The 17,054-nt window shown below is 48.9% G+C and overlaps 1 protein-coding gene across 9 annotated transcripts in view; it reads right to left on the minus strand.

The window, feature by feature from the left end:
* Window positions 1–8,557: 8,557 nt before the first annotated feature.
* The window catches only part of IGSF21 (immunoglobin superfamily member 21), a 271,588-nt gene continuing 263,091 nt past the window's right edge, over window positions 8,558–17,054 (minus strand). For all 9 annotated transcript variants that reach the window (XM_074028261.1, XM_045379447.2, XM_074028268.1 and 6 more), the window contains 4 exons: window positions 10,646–10,731; window positions 10,044–10,236; window positions 9,619–9,657; window positions 8,558–8,787 (listed from right to left, as the gene is read on the minus strand). In XM_074028261.1, coding sequence (XP_073884362.1) covers window positions 8,717–8,787; window positions 9,619–9,657; window positions 10,044–10,236; window positions 10,646–10,731 — 389 coding nt within the window. In that variant the 3' untranslated portion in view covers window positions 8,558–8,716. The remainder of the gene's footprint in view (window positions 8,788–9,618; window positions 9,658–10,043; window positions 10,237–10,645; window positions 10,732–17,054) is intronic.

Raw genomic sequence — 17,054 nt, forward strand, 5'->3', positions numbered from 1 at the left:
TGGCTCTGCCATGCGCCTCTTAAAGCAGAAGCCCAATCCCCTAAGCCTAGGCTTTAAAGGATTTAAGGAAGGGCTTTTCCTGTGGTTAGGAAAGGATGGTCCCTGGAGGAGGTCAAATTTGGGGAGTTGGAAGGGAGAAGCAGTTTAGAGAAAGATTCCTCGAAGACCTTTTGTCTGTAGCTCTGGGAACTCCAGGCCCAATGGAGTAAGAGGCAGGAAGGTATGGGGGCCTGGGTTAGGGACTACAAGGGCCCCTCATGAGCTGGCAGCTGCTGGGACAGGATGGGAGGAAAGAGGGGGAAGAGCAGGGGCGACGCAGAGGAAGCGGCTGTGGAAGCTCGCCCCCAAGGTCAGGTGCAGCTGGCGGCCAGGGTTCTACTGTGCCTGCTGACATTTAGGCCTGCCGCCCCATTTGAAAAAATGCATGCATTTTGCACATCTATTTCCTTCCACCCATCACTCAGGACTGTCATTCCCTGGAGGAGGCCAAGGGCGTAATCACTGACGCAACAGCTTAAATGCTTTTTGGAAAACTTCCTCGCTCTGGCCTGGTCCGCAGCTCCACCTCCCCGGCTGGGGTCCAGGGCCAGTCTCTCTTTACTGTCTGTCTGTGTCTCAGCTTCCAGGCTTGCTCTGCCAGTCCTCTCTCTCTCTCCTTTCCTCTCCTCTTCTCTCTGTTTCTCTCTGCACTCTGTCTTTCTCTGCCTCTGTCTCTGTAGGTCTCTCTCTGTGTGTTTCTCTTTCTCTGTCCCTCTCTCTCTGCATGTCCTCTGTACGCTGTCCCCCTCTGTCTCTGTGTCTCTGTACTCTGTCTCTGTCTTTGGATGTCCTCTGTCTCTCTCTGTCACTCTGTCTCTAGGTGCCTGTCTCTGTGTGCCTCTCTGTGTGTGTCTGTCTCTGTGCCTATCTCTTTATGTCCTCTGTACTCTGTCCCCCTCTGTCTCTGTCTATCTCTGCCTCATTTCTGTTCACTTCCTACTTCTCCAATTCTCTCTTTGCCTCATTCATTGCTGATCTTTTCTCTCTCATTGCCTCTTTCTGCTCTCTTTCAGCACCCCTCCCCCAAGTGACTCCCTTTCTCTGCCCCTTCCATCCCGTCTCCACATCCTTGGAGGAGCCTCCCATCTCGGTGGATCTCTGAGCCTCCCGCTGCTAGCTGCCCACTCTTCTCCTCTCTCCCTCTGCTCCCTGGCCTCTCCCCGCCTCCCCTTTCTCAGCTCCCCTCCCACTCCCTTTCCCTGTCTTTCCAGGCTCCTCCTTCCCCTCCTCTCCTCTGATTTTCCTTCTCCCTGCCTCTTGCTTTCATTTTCACAGGCACTGCAGTGCTTCTGGGGGGAGTCAGCCCCTGACCCTGGCCCACCCTGATCCCTGCCTCTGCCCCAGAAATGTGCAAGTCCACGTTTAGGGGTCTTTCTGGGGCTACTGGCTCCCGTCAGCAGGAGTAGAGCCCAGGGAGCCTTGTTTTTGTTTTCTCAGCTCTGTGTACACTTGTGCATTTAATAAAACCTACAGCTTTTCTGAGGTCAGGACAGTACATCTAAAAACCCTGCGTCACTGTCTTGTGAGGGCAGCCAGTGCCTCTTGGATGGGAGCCACAGTTCACTGCCCTGCGTCTCCCTGCAGGCAAGGTAACCATGGCCCAAGATGAAGCTGGCTGCTGGGTCATAGTCACCTGTCAGGGATGGGGCCTCCAGATCCTCTCCTGCTTGGCCAAGAGCCCTGGCCAGGGTATAAGCAAGAGGGATAAAGGTCTCCAGTCTGCAGAGGTGACAAGGCCAGTGGAGCATGTGACTTCCCTTGGGTTGGGGGCTGTTGGGCCCCAGAGGCACAGTTCCCCAGTGCTACGGAGAAGACGGCGACCTCAGACTCTGGTTCTCTCACAGGCTCCTGGCCAAACGGACCACCATAGAGTCAGCGCCAGCCCTCCTCCCTGGAAGTGGCAACCTTCCTCCTGGAAGGGGCAGCAATAGGCTGAGGGGCATGGCTTCCCCGCCTTCCTGTGTCCAGAGTGATGGGGAGGACCCCAGATGTTCACATTTGAAGAGCCCAGGCCAGAGAAAGGATGGGCCTGTCTTAGAACCACCACACACAAGAATGCTAAGTAGCAGCTGCGGGCACTTCTTGCTGATGAGTCCAACTCTGAGGGCTGATTGCCCAGGAGGTGGGGGCTGATTCCTGGGATAATGTAGTAGGTGTTGGTGACAGTGGCCCCCTTGAGACCCAGCAGGTGTCTCTGCATCTACCTGGCCAGCTGAGCACACCTGCAGCCAGCAGGGATCAGTGGGCACCTTGGGCCATCCCAAGGGTGACCAGCCCAGGGGGGCCTCTGCACAGTCAGAGTATCCCTGGGGGAATCTGCAGATGGTGGGTGGTGACCAGGACTCATGATTGGGAAGAGCCATGAGCTGAGGTGGAGTTTCCAAGGGATCGGAAACTTGGTGCTCTGGCCAGGCCCAGCAACCATGTGTTTGGTCAGTCTACCTTTTTAAAGATGAGGTCTGCTCAGGTGACAGTGCAAACCTAACCAGAACTTGGGGCCCTACTCTGTTGGTGGCAGAGTTGACTTTGATGCTCCTTCTTGTCCTTCAAGGCCTAGCTGCAATGTCAGCACTTCCTGGAAGCCTCCCCTGATGTCCTCGGGCAGAATAGTCTTTCACCCTTTCTGTGCCCATATTGCATCCTCTTCATACTTTTATTCTGATATTTATCACATGGAATTGCAGTGCTTTCTCCCCCAGGTCGGTCATTCCTGGTGGATGGGAGCTCTTTAAGGGCAAGGCCTGGCCTGCTTGTCTTTGTGCTTCTCCTGCCTGGCATAGAGCCTAACTCGGGTGATGCTAAGGGTTTGTCCAATGACTGAATGAGCATGTGGATGAATAAATGAGCATCCATCTCCCCTTTCGGGCTGGGCTCTGTTTTGCCCATCGCCCTCCCCCTACTTCTCAATTTCAGGTTGAATAAGCCACCATCGCAGCCTGCTCAGGACTCAAAGTCCTCAAATTCAAAGCCCAAAGCAGGCAGCCGCCCCACCCCTGTAGCCCTAAGCCTCCCAGCTGGCTCTCTTCGGGCGTGTCCCCTGCCACTTTGCGCGGTTCATCCACTTGCTGCTGAGATATTAATGCACCTCAGGGGTCAGTGGAGCCCAACGCCCATGCTGTGAATGGAGCAAGGCAATTCCAATTTCATGCCTACATGGGCTTCCCTCTGTTAAGACAAAGAGCAGGAACACATCTTTCTTTTTTTTAAAATTTCCTCCAGAAAACAGGCAAAGGTATTGTGCAGCAGAGGCTTATGTAGAATTGCTAGCAGTCAGTGAGGGGGAAGGTGGTTCCCATGAGACAAAGCAGGGCTTTGGGGAAGAAGGAAGTAGAAGGAGGAGGCAGGGGGTACTCTGTGGTTGTTGCCTGCTGATCAGGCCTGGGTGTTTATACACTGATGAGAGCTGAGAGCTTTCAGCAACTGAAATCATCTACTTCTGTCTTGCTATCAGCTTGCAAAATGTAGGCATACAAATATTTATTGAATAAAATCATTTGTTATATTTTTGTTATAATGTGTTTATATATGTGTGGGTATATGTGTGTGTATGTGTATTTTTTTTCTTTTTTTTTTTTTTTTGAGGCAGGGTCTCACTCTGTTACCCAGGCTGGAGTGCAGTAGTGTGGTCATGATTCACTGTAGCCTCAACTTCCTGGGCTCAAGGAATCCTCCTACCTCAGTCTCCCAAGTAGGTGGGACTACAAGCGCATGCCGCCATGCCTGGCTAATTTTTGTATTCTTTTTGTAGAAACAGGGTCCCACCATGTTGCCCAGGCTGGTCTTGAATTCCTGAGCTCAAGCAATCTGCCTGCCTTGGCCTCCCAAAGTGCTAGGATTACAAGCATGACCCACCGTGCCCTGTCATGTTATTTTTAAAAGAGAAATTGCTGCTAGGAGGCACTTGGGCTTCCTAGCTTAAATAAGAGTATACAATATGGTGCATGGGGAACCAAGATTCCTGAACATCTATTTTAGAATATAGGATCATTGCAGATTGCAAAAAATGGCTCTAATTTTGCCTCCTTCCTTGTATTTGCACACTACGAATGTATGAACTTTTCAGCTCCTCCCATTAAAATGTGAAATCTATTTCTCTACCCGTGGAATCTGAGCCTGCTTTATGATTGCATAAGCCAACAAAAATGTAGCAGAAGTGCCAGTGTGCAGGTTCCCTTAGACCACCAGAGGCCTGTGTGCTTTGGCTCTCTCTCTCTCGCTCCTCTGCTTCACTGGGTTATCTTGCTGGGGGATGAGAGACTCCATGGAGCAAAACTGAGTTGTCCCAGCCAAGGCCACTCTAGGCCGGCTGGCCACCAGCTGACCTCTAGTTGACTGAGGATGCAAGAATGAGCCTAGCTGGATCAGCCAAACCTGGCCCACATAAGCAGCCATCACCTAAAGAGACATAATAAACAGCTGTTATTTTAAGCCACTACATGTTGGGGATGTTTGTTACACAGCATTATTGTGGCAATAGATAACTGACCCAAGAGTCATAAGACAGTGTTCCTATTTCATCTGCAGCTTTCATCACATTATTTGACTCCCAGTGATGAGTAAATATATGTTGAGTGAATGAATGTGCTTTCGGAATCACTGACCTAACTACTTATCTTTTCCCAACATGTACACTAAATCGTCCTAATGCTAAGCCTTTGCTCATGCTGTTCTCCTGTCTAGAATATTCTCCTCTGTTTTCTGCCTGGTGAATTTCTATGTTTCCTTCAAAGTTCTGTTCTCTCTGGCCTCCTCTGACTCATCCATCTCACACTGATGCTTCAGCGTCCTGGGCAGGTCCTGGTGCCAAGCGTACATCACAGTTTGACTTCCATTGTTTAGCTGGGTAAATGCTTTCCCATCCCGGGACTGTGAGCTCCTTCCTTGCGTCTAGCACAGTGCTTGGCTCATAGTAGGTCCTTGGGAGGTACTGATTCATTCATTCATCATTCATTCACTCACTCAATAATTAGTTATTGAGCCACGTGCCAGGTTCTGGTCTAAGTGTGAGGATACAGCAGTGCACAATATAGACATGATCCCTGTGCTCATGGGACTGACATTCTGGCTCAAGGTAGGGGAAGACGCCAATAAATAAACAAGTAAGTAGAAAAAGCATAGAGTAATAATGCATGCCTTGCAGAGAATTAAATCGAGGGTGGCACCATGGAGAGGGGTGTGGTGGTCAGGTAGGTCTCTCTGAGGCAGTGGGAGTCAAGCTGCCATCCAAATGGCATGGAGAAGCTAGCCCTACAAAGGAGAAGATAATTCCAGGTGGAATTAACAAGTAGAGGAAAGGTCCTCAAGCAGGAGTGGACTTGAAGGATTCAATGAATGAAAAGATGAGTGTGAATGAAGCAACAGGAGAAAGGGAGTGGGGATGAGACATGTTAGAGGGTCAGGCAGAGCAGGGCACATCCTGGTCAACCTGTAAAGGGCTCAGATTTGTTTTCTGTGCAATGGGAAGCCAGGGTTCTGAGAAGGAGGGCGCTGTGACATGACAGATTTAAAAGGATTCCGCTGGCTGCTATGGGGGAGACTGGACTGGGGGTGGGGGAGGAAATCTGAAGATGGATTTCTTCAGATTGGAGGCTGATGCAGTTTTCCCGACAAAAGGAAGCTTTGTCTAGGTTGGCAGTGGGGAAAGAGAAAAGGAGGTAAATTCTGGATGAGTTTTGAGAGGAAAGCCAACAATCTATTGGGTTGGATGTGGAAGAATGAGAGAAAGAGATGAATGAAAGATAACAGTAAAATGTTTGACCCAAGCAACTGGGTTGATGGTACTATTTCTAGAGAAGAGGAATGCTAGGGAAGGAGCATGTTTTGGTAGGGAAAAGCAAAAATTGGATTTTGGCCACATGAAGTTGGAAATGCATATTTAATGTCCAATGAGGTAGGGGAACCACATTATGAAGTTGGACATCTGAGTCTGGAATTCCTAGGAAAAGTTAGGGAGTCAGAAATTTGAAAGTCAATGTGGAAATTGATTGAAATGGTCATCCAGGACCTGACTTGACCAGGGCCAGATGGGCTGTGAAGACCACAGGGAGATAGAGCCAATGTTTAGTTCTCAGCTTGGTGTGTCTGGCACCTGGAGTTTTTGTAAGGATGGCCCTGATTCCTTATGACATCTGCACTGTCTGAGAGAGGCACAGATGACTCAGTGATGTCTCTGCTGGTTGGAAAGGGAGGAGAAGCACAGGGCTTCTCCTGTGCTTCATGTGGCAGAAGTGATGAGAGCTATTCCTGGTGATGGAGCCTCCTCCCAGTCCTCCCTCCTCTGGCCACTCTGCCCTAGGCAGAATTCATTCATTTCCATGGGATGAAATAAATGATGAATAATTTCCATTCATTTCATTTCATGGAAATGAATCATTAAATGGGTCCCAGCTTCTCTGTGGCAGATGCAATGCTCTGGGATCACCATTCTATTTCCTTCTCCAGGGTACACAGGAAAACTGCATTTCCCAGCTTCCTTTGCAATCAGATTGGGCCATGTGACTACTCCTGGCCAATGGAGTATGGACAGGGGTGATTTATGTTCTATTAGGCCTGGGCCTTAATCACATCCTGTGTGATCATACTAGTTGCCCAACTCCTGCTGTAACAAATTGCCACAAACCTAAGTTTAAAAGAATATGGCAAATTTATTCTCTTACAGTTTTGGAGTCAGAAATCTGACATGAGTCTCATGGGGCTAAATGTGTTGGCAGGGCCAGTTCGTTCTGGAAACTCAAAGGGTAGAATCTGTTTGCTTGCCCTGTTTGGCTTCTAGAGCCTGCCTGAATTCCTTGGCTTGTGGCCTCTTCCTTGCGTGACTCCTATATCTTGCTTCTGCCATCACATCTCCTTCTACTGCCTTTTACCTTCTTGCCTCTCTCTTATAAGGACGTTGTGATTACATTGAGCCCACCTGGATAATCCAGGCTGATATTTGCATCTCAAGATGCTTAACTTGATCACATCGGCAAAATCCCTTTTGCCATGGAAGGTAACATATTCACAGGTTCTAGGGATTAGGATATGGACATCTTTGGTGAGAGGGCATTATTCTGCCCACCACAGTGACACTCCAGCCTTCTCTTATCCTCCCCTGGGGATTTTGGAGGCTGTATGTTCCAGGTGATGTAGCTACAAGATGCAACAGGGCTGCTCAACCTGCTTGGGCTTCTCATGAGCCCAAAATAAATCTTTATTATTGTGTTAGGCTGTTCTTGCGTTGCTATAAAGAAATTCCTGATACTGGGTAATTTATAAAGAAAAGAGGCTTAATTGTCTCATGGTTCTGCAGTCTGTATAGGAAGCATGGTGCCAGCATCTGCTCAGCTTCTGGGGAGGCCTCAGGGAGGTTTTGCTTGTGGCAAGAAGGAAAACAGGAGCAGTCACGTCACATGACAAAAGCAGGAACAAGAGAGGGAGTCAGTTGGGAGTGGGGAGGTGCTACACACTTTTAAACAACCGGATATCACGAGAACTCACTCACTCATCACCAAGGGGATGGCACTAAGCCATTCATGAGGGATCTGCCCACATGATCCTAACACTGCCCACCAGACCACACTTCCAACACTGGGGATTGCATTTCACCATGAGATTTGATGGGGACACAGGTCCAAACCACATCAATTGTGTTAAGGCAGTAAGACTCTGGGCTCAATATGTTACTGCAGCAGGGCCTATCCTAAACAGACTGCTCACAATCTTCCATGGGCTCTTGGTGAATGCCAAGTCTTGACCATGGCTCAGAGGGGCCAGCCCCACCCCTCTCCAAAGATTCTTGGCCTTTCTCTCTGAGTTAATAGCTGAATGTCCTGATGAGTTTGTAGTGGTTGAGTAGAAAGTTCTGAGAAACCTCTACCACTGACATACATGTGACCTTGACTGATGTCAGCCTTGGCCATGTGACTTGCTTTGGCTAAAGGAGTGTTCATGGGCATGACACAGGCAAAGGCCTTAAACGTGCTTGAATGGTTTGAGTTTCTTCTTGAGCTTTGGTGATGTACCATAAGAGGATCAAATGTCAGGTAGTCACTTCCCCTTTAGTGTGGGCCCCAGACAAACACCCATGACACCAACCAACCCATGGAGGAGGCCCGAACCCAACCCACAGCTTGGAATCCAGCCCAGTTGACCTGCTGTCTGAAGCAGAACTGCCCAGCTGAGCCCAGATTAGATCAGCTGAACCACTTCAACCTGAACATGAACATAATTACAAATGCTTCTTGTTGCATGCCATTGAGGTTTGGGTTGGTTTGTTATGCAGCATTATTGTGGCAACAGCTGACTATTACACTTAGCCCGGAGGAATTTGGATTTCTCAAGTCTCTGGCCACATTCCACACCTGGATGCTAGGACTTGAGTGAGATAGTGAGCCCCATGTCCCCTGTTCATCTGGGAAGAGCATGACTTCCATCTCCCTTGCCCTTCCCTTCTCAGTGCCTGTCCCAGTACTGAATGCCAGGAGGAGGGGCCCGGTTGCTGCTACTGAGCAGATAAAGAATGCAGAGCCACAAACCGAGGTGGGGAAAATTGTTCTGTTTGTTTTAGTTAAACCGACTGAAGAAGCCAAGACACAGACGGAAAGAGAGACTAAGAACAAGACTGGAAATAGTTTAGAAAAGAAATGAAAACCGGTCGCGGAGATGTCAGTGCCCAATGGAGTGGCCTGGGTGGGTGCCTTCACGTCAGCTCCAGAATCACTGTCAGGGCGAGCACCAAGGTGAGCCGGGCGCCAGTGGGGCCAATGGAACCTGTGCCGGGAGGCAGGAAAAGGGTCAGAGCCTGCAGACCCAACCCTGTTCCAGAACAGTAGAACCTCCAGGTCCCCAGCAAAGATGCTGGATTTCAGCATCAGGACAAACTGGGTTTGAAGACCAGCTCTGCCACCTGGCTACCTAACTGTCCATGATCCCCTCCCCTACCCCTAGGCTTGCTGGGCTGTGGTCAGACTTCCTAGAAGCCATGAAGATGGTGCAGTGAGGACCAACAGTGGGAGCCTCCATTGTGAACTGTGAGATTGGCTCCATGTAGGGAAGGGGTGTGGCAGGCCTGGGAGCAGTGTCTGGGCCCCTTGGGGTGGTGCTCAGGCTAGAGCAGGTTGGGGGGTGGGGGCAGCCCAGGGAGGACAGTATAAAGGGCCTGCACTGAGACATCCGTCGATGCTCCCAACCACCCTATGGAGTGGTTCAGAGTCTCAGAACGCAGCCCCACGGTCGACGTTGGACACACCCTTCTGAGGTCAGAGCAGCCGGGCTCTGAGCTAAGAGAGCTAGAGATGCCATGGACAGTGAGACCGAGCTCTGAGCTAAGAGGGCCAGACATGCCATGGATGGTGAGATGGGGCACAGTTGGCCCCAGAAATCTCAGCTGGCTGCTTTGGCAGGCTGAGTCCCCCTTGATTGCCTCAATCCCTACCTCTGCCCACTTTGGACTCTGACTCTGCCCTACTAGAGGGCAATGATGTGCCTGAGGGGTCAGGGAGTGGCAAGGGTATGCACATGGGAAGTGTGGGGAACCAGAGCTTTCTGGTGCCTCAAAAGCCACTCTCTTTCAAGCAAAAAATCCTCAGGGTGGAGACTTACCATTGGAGTCCTCCGTTCCTCTTGGGATATTTGGATTTTCTGTTGGAAAGAAACAGAAAGAGAACCAAAGAGTGGATGGCATTCAGAGCTCAGGGAAGGAGTGGCCCTTTACCCAGCACCTGCTGTGAGGTATCACATGCAGTGTCTCAGTGCAGCCATACAACCTCCAGGGGAGCTGGATAGTATCAGCCCCCTTTTGCAGATGGAGGAAGTGAGAGAGGTTAAGCAGTTTGCCTAAGGTTCTTTCTGAGTCCGAAGCTTATTTATAGTTGTAACCACCGAACAACCCTGCCTCCCAGTGGGGCCCCCTCCCAGGGCAAATTTAGGGGATTTGGGCCCCTGTTGCTTCCTCCTCCTGGGGATACCTCCCAGCCAGGACTCGTCCCTGTGGTTGTTCTCCCAGTCCCCAGCTGAGTGCTCCATACCAAACACGATGAGCCGGGTGTGCGTGTCGGTGGAGCCCAGTGGGTTCTGGGCAGTGCAGCGATACATAGAGCCGTTGAGCTCAGCAGGAACCCGCTCCAGCACCAGCTCCTTCCCGTCGAACTCAGCGCTGCCATCCAGGAGGCGGCTCCCAACCCGCGTCCAGGTGAACATGGGCTCCGGGAAGACTTCGTTCTGTTGGCCAGAGCAGGGGAGAGTTGGGTCACAGGAGGGCCCATTCTGCCAGAGCAGCAAGGGGTCATGGGCATGCCCGGCCAGGGCTGGCACAGCATTCTCATCTGATGGGTTGGGAATGGCTGCCCTGAACTTCAGGAGGAGAGGGAGTCTGGAACTGAAGAGAATGTCTCGTTGAAGAGCTAGGTTCACTCTGAGTTCTAGATGGAGGAGTGAAACATGTATGTACCTCTTTGCCATTCCCCATGGGAACCGATTCTCCCAATTACACATTGGGAAACTGAAACCCACTGGATGTGGCTGGGGATCAAGGGAAGGGTGTTAGAGAGGACCGCCAGGAATGCTGGTGCTGGATCGATACCTCTACCTCCCCCTCACCACCCTCCCAGATGCTCAGAGAGAGGCTGACCTGAAACCCATGGACCAGAATCCTCACTGTGTCCCCGACCCGGGCTCTGCTGGGCGTCATCACAATTTTGGGTCCTTTCGGGGCAACTGTAGAGAGAGAAAGGCCAGGTCAGAGAGAGTAAGGAAAGGAGGGACAGGGTACATGGAAGAGAAAGTTCTAGTCTAGTGATCAACATCCTTGGGATCAGCTGCTTCTGTTAGAAGCTCAGTGTGCTCATTCATTCATTCATTCACACCTGCATTCATTCAGACATATTCCCTAAGCCCATGCAATGAATCAGATGCTCTCTAGGACCTGGGGAGTCAAGGGTCTATATAGGACACAATTCCCGCCCTTGGGTGGTTCACACACCAGTAGGGGAGAAAGACAAACAACCGAGAAGTACAAGCCAGTACCATGAGGGACAAGATCAGAAAGGCCCAGTGGACGGTGGGATCAGGGAGGGAAACTTACCTGGGGCAGGTGCTACTAGGCTGCTGATGGGGAGCAGCCTGTGCCAGCAGCCAGACTTGAGGTACCCCCAACTCCCACCCATGCTACCCCCTTGGGAGGTGCATTTCTGGTGTCATCAGCCCCATTGTCCAGTTGAGTTAACTGGGCCTCAGAGAGTCATGAAGTGATTTGAAAAAGGTCACACCTTAATGAGAGCCAAGATCAAGGTGCGGGTCTCCTCCTCCTGATTCAGTGCTGTTTCTAACAGGTTAATCTTCCCAGTGGGATTTTTCTAGAACCTCTGGGTAGGGATGGACACAGTGTGGGAAGACGACCTCCTTCCTTGTGCCCAGCCTCACTGCCTCTCTTCCTCACTTCCTTGTATCAGCTCTTATTCAGTCCCTTTATATCACTGAACTTGAAAGCCAAGATGCCCAAGGGCAGGGCTATCCTCTGAACAATGCCTGAGAATATCAGGGATGGAGGAGACACTTGGGATCATTGGGTCTGTTCCCTTCATTTCAGCTGAGAAACAGAGCTCAATGGATAATGTAGAGGCTTATCCAAGGTCACTCACAGAACCAGTTACCCATGTTTCCTGACCTTCTCGCCAGCACTCTTTTCCCCAGATTCATTCATTCACTCACTCACTCAACAATAATTAGGGAGCCAGCCATTTGGAGCAGAGCAGAGGATATGGTGGTGAACAAGACCCAGTGCCTGCTGACTCGGAGCTCCCACTTCAGTAGGGGTGAGAGTTCGTAAGCAAACAAGCACATATGCAAAACAGGATGAGAGTGACCGTGCTCCATGCAGATCACTAGACCCAGGGGAGGGGGCTCAGAGTTGGTGGGTGACATCCTCAGATAGTGGTCAGGGTGCCTCTTCCAAGGAGGTGACATTTAAGCTGAGCTGTGAACCCCGTGAGGCATATTCCAGGCACAGGGAACAGCCAGGGCATGGGACAGAGGCAGGTCAGGGAGGGAAGGGGGTTGGGAGACAGATCCCATAGAGCTTCCAGGGCCGGAGGAAGGGGTGAGGGTTTTGTTTGGTACTCTATGCTTTGTGCTACTCTGTGTAAACATCTTCTAAGGGTGGAAAAGGTTTGTCCTGAAGCCCTGGGGCTGCCCTGGGATCACCCCCACCTTTCCTTGCTGGTCCCCAAACCTCTCTTTCTGACTCAAAGCTCTCAGAACAGAAATCAGAGCAGTTGGCAGATGTGGGTGGTCTCCCAGGCACTGCCAACTTCATTCTCTGAGAATGAAATCAAAGGATTATTAATTAAACCATGAGCAAGACATCTGAAATGCCACATGGGTCTAGGGAAGGATCCATGGGAAGAGCAGGGCTTGCACCACGGGGTGGGGGAATCGCTGGGAAGGGAAGGGCTGGTTCTGCAGCTGCATCTGTCAGTCAGTCAGGTGGAAGGGCCACTGGCCTGGGAGACCTGCGAGCTGAGTTCTAATCTGTTCTGTGTGCCCTTGGATGAGTGGCTCCCCCTCGCTTTCCCAAGTGCCCCATGGGAACAATGATACCCCTTGCCTAACACGTGGGGCCATTAGGAACATCAGGCGGTGGCAGGTTTGATGGCTAACATTTGTTTAGCGTGTCCTAAGAGCCAGGACCTATGAAGTGCCATATGCATAATCTCATTTAGCCTTCCAGCCTTTGAGATTGTCGTCGTAAGGAAATGAAGGCTCAGGGAGCCCAAGTAAGTTTCTGGGTTTTAAAATGAACTCTCAAGTGCTGTAGACGTCGATTTGCAGATGAGAAACCAGGTCTAGGGCAGTCTGACCCTGGGTAATCTTGGCGGCTCTAAGTGCTGCTAGGGTGGCATTGTTGGCTGCAGCCAGGAGAGGGCGCGGAAGGGCATCCCGGTCCTGGAGAAGGCTGGAGCCGTGGAGGACCCGGCAGACAGCTTTCCCTTCTAGGTTAGATTCCTCACTGCCCTGCTTTCTAAAGGGCCTGCCTTACTCCTTCAGGCCTGGGCCTGGGCCTGCTGGTTCTAAGGGAAGAGGGAACCAACCTTTCTCAGGTATCAAGCATGCGCTAGACTCCATTTTAGGATGGTCACACCATTCTGGTACTTATGAGGCAAGTTACCACAAAACCCATTGTGCAGGTCATAGAACCGGCCCTCCAGGGGGGCAGTGACTTATCCAAGGTCACACTATAGGAAGTATTAGTTACAAGACGTGATGGCACATACAGCTTCAGAGGGAGGCTCAGAGCCCAGGGGCAGAGGTGAGGCAGAGATGGGTGCCTTCTTGCACCCAGGGCACCCCGGCTCCTGGGCTCCTGTGTGCATCTGATCCTGAAGGGCACAGAGGGTGGGAAGAGGAGGGATCTGGTCCTCCCTCGCTGCTTTCAAGCTCTATCCTGGCAGCTGCCACCAGACAAGTGCCTTTGTAGCAGATGGTCCCTGACTCCCTCCTTCACTGCTGCGTTAAGATGTTGCTTCCGGAAGCCAAGCCAGCTGCTGTCAGCCTCCCCACTCCTTCCAACCTCAGGCTCCTGACACTCAGAGCCTGGCCCATTAGCAGCTCCAGACAGTCGAAACCTGGCCCCACTTGCCTGCTTCTGACCACAGTGGCTGAGAGTGCCCGAAAGGAATGCTCTTAGTCTCTGGACTTTTCTGCCTGTCAACCCCTGGACATAGAGAAAGAGTAGGAGTCCAGAGACCCAGGATTGATGCCTAGCCCTCTACTTTCTGGCTGCATGACTTGGATGAGTCATTTCAACTTGTTGGGCCTCAGTTTTCTAACCCGCAAATGGGGAGAATAGGCTACCACCCTGCTTGAGGAAACACTCTGAAAATGACAATGGAGGAGGGAGATAAGACTGCAGTGTGAAATGTAAAGTGATATTTATCTGCTCAGGGAATGAAAAAGATCCTGGACATATAAGTTGCCTTCCCTACCTCTCCTGAGCATCCTGATGCAAGGATAGTACTATGGAATCTCAAGGAAAAGCTCCTCTAGCTTTCCCCCAGGAATTCTGGGTGTTTTCTAAGACAATCACTCACCCATTCACCCAATCATCCATCCATCCATCCATCTATCCATTCATCCATCCATCCATCCATCCATCCATCCATCCATCCAAATATCCATCCATCCAAACATCCATCTATTCATCCATCCCTCCAAACATCTATCCAAACATCCATTCATCCATCCATCCAAACATTCATCCATCTAAACACTCATCCATCCATCCACCCATCAAACATCCATCCATCCATCCATCCTTCCATCCATCCAAACATCCATCCATTCATCCATCCCTCCAAACATCCATCCAAATATCCATCCATCCATCAAAACATCCATCCATCCATCCATCCATCCATCCTTCCATCCATCCAGGCATTCATTTTATTCATTCATCTATTCAAACATCCACCAATCCATCCACACACCTACCTATAAACCTACCAATTTGCTTACCCATCCATTTATTCATTTGCTCTATCCATCTAATTCTTTACCGTACACCTAATTTGTGGTGGTCACTATCCAGGATCACTGTTGGGGACACCATGATGAATAATAACAGTAGCTTATATTTCCTGAATATTTGCTCTGCCTGTCACTATAAGCACTTTGTATGCACTGCCTTACTTAATCTTCTCAACAACCTAGAAAAGCATTAATTAATTAATTGTTAAACAGTTGTTTATTAAGAACTATGTTAGGGGTTGTTCTGAGCCCTGTACTCTGTGAACTAGGCAGATAAAGACTCTGCCCATGTGCCATTTAAATTCTAGTGGGTGACGGGAATGCCCAGAGTTTGACTGGGATGGTGGTTACACTGGCATTCACATTTATTAAAATTTGTTAAATTGTGCACTGAAGGACCTGAATTTCCCAATAGGTAAATTTTATCAGAGTTAAGAAATATATGAAGAATGAATTATTTAAGCCAGTTCACCTGACTGCCATTACATCTAAAACCAAATCTCAATTCCTAGCTTGTGGGCGATTCAGACAATAAGCAAATATAGAATATACTTGCAGGTGGAAATGAGTTATGTAAGAAAACAAAGCAAGAGAAGGGGTTGAAGGAACCAGGAGGAAGAGGCTGCTTTAGATAGAGTGTTCAAGGAAGGATCCTTTAAGTAGAGGCCTCGAGCAGAGGCCTCCTTCCAGTCAATTTCCATTCTTCGTAGGTCAACACTGTTCCCGTTTCTATCAATGGAGATTTCTTTTTTGTTCTAGAATTTCATATAAATGGACTCACACAGTGAGTACTCTGTCTTCTGACTTTTGATCAACAGTTTTGTTTTTTTTTTTTTAGACAGAGTCTCACTCTATTGCCTAGGCTGGAGTGCAGTGGCATGATCTTGGCTCACTGCAACCTCTGCCTCCCAGGTTCAAGGCATTCTCCTGCCTTAGCCTCCAAGTAGTTGGGCCTACAGGCATGAGCTACCATATCCAGCTAATTTTTGTATTTTCAGTAGAGCCAAGGTTTCACCATGTTGGCCAGGCTCATCTCAAACTCCTGGCTTGAAGTGATCCACCTGCCTCAGCCTCCCAAAGTTCTGAGATTGCAGGTGTGAGCCACCATGCCCAGGCTGATCAACATGTTTTTGAGCTCCATCCATGCTAATGCAGGTATCATGAGTTCATTCATTTGTATTTATAAAAAGTATTTTGTTATATGAAGATACTACAAGTTTGTGTATTCATTTTTCTAATTATGGACATTTAGATTATTTATAGTTCTGTCATTGTTGCTGTTGTCATGAATAAAGCTTCTGTGGACATATGTTTTCATTTCTCTCAGGTAAATACCTAGGAGTGAAATTGTTGGGTCATAAGAGCAGAAATATTTTTATCTTTGTAAGAAACTGCCAGGTTTTCAAAGTAGTAGTACCATTTTATACTCCAACCAGCAAAGCATGAGAATTCTGATTGTTCTGCATTCTTGTCAACATCTGGTATTGTCAGTTTTTTAAATTTTAGCTAGTCTAATGGATGTGAAATGGTATCTCATTGAGGTTAGAAACTTCATTTCTTTAGTAACTAATAATGTAGTGTACGTTTTTACATGTTTATTAGCCATTTGTATATTTTCTTTTTTAAAAAATTGGGTTGTCTTACATTATAGATTTGTCATAGTTCTTTATATATTCTGGTTACAAATGCTCTGTCAGATATACGTATTGAGAGTATTTTCTCTTATTCTATAGTTTGCCTTTCATTTTTCTCAAGCATGTCTTTGTAAGAGCAGAAGATTTAATTTTTGATTAAATCTAATTTACCAATTTTCAATTTATCATTTAGTTTTTATTTAGTTTTTTTGTGACCACTTTAAGAAATCCTTGCTACACCAATATCACAAAGTCTATGTTTTGTTTTAGAGGCTTCATGATGCTGACTTTTATGGTTAAATCTATGATTCATTTCAAATTAATTTTTGTGTGTGTGCGAGGTAGGGGTCCAGGTTCAATTTTTCCTTATGCCTATTCATTTGTTTCAGGGTCATTTGTTAAGAGAACTTCTCTTTCCTGATTGAATGGCCTTGGGGGTCTTTGGCAAAAATCAATGAACTCTATGTATGTGGGTCTATTTCTGGACTCTATCCTGTTTTATCAAACTGTTTGTCTACCACAGGAAGGTTTTGGGTGGGTGTCATGATCTGATTTATATTTTAAGTAGATCAATCAGGGTGGGAAATAGGATAGTGCAAAAGTAGAAGCAGAGCGACTTGTAGTTTGAAGGCTACTCTAATAACTCAGGCTTGAACTGATGCTGCTTGGGTTGGGTATTCGGAGAGGACACCGTGAGGAGTGGCAGATTTGGGATATATTCTGAAGTCGAGCTGCCAGGACTTAATGACGGTTTGCATGTGGGATAGAGGAAAGACTGGAAAAGGTGGGTGGCTGCAAGGTTTCTGGTTTGATCGATGGGAAGAACATGGTTGCCATTTAGTGAGATGGGTGCCAGGACGCTCAGGCATCTCTGGTCTAGAT

This window comes from Macaca fascicularis, chromosome 1 (assembly GCF_037993035.2).
Source record: "Macaca fascicularis isolate 582-1 chromosome 1, T2T-MFA8v1.1".
Lineage (NCBI taxonomy): Eukaryota > Metazoa > Chordata > Mammalia > Primates > Cercopithecidae > Macaca > Macaca fascicularis.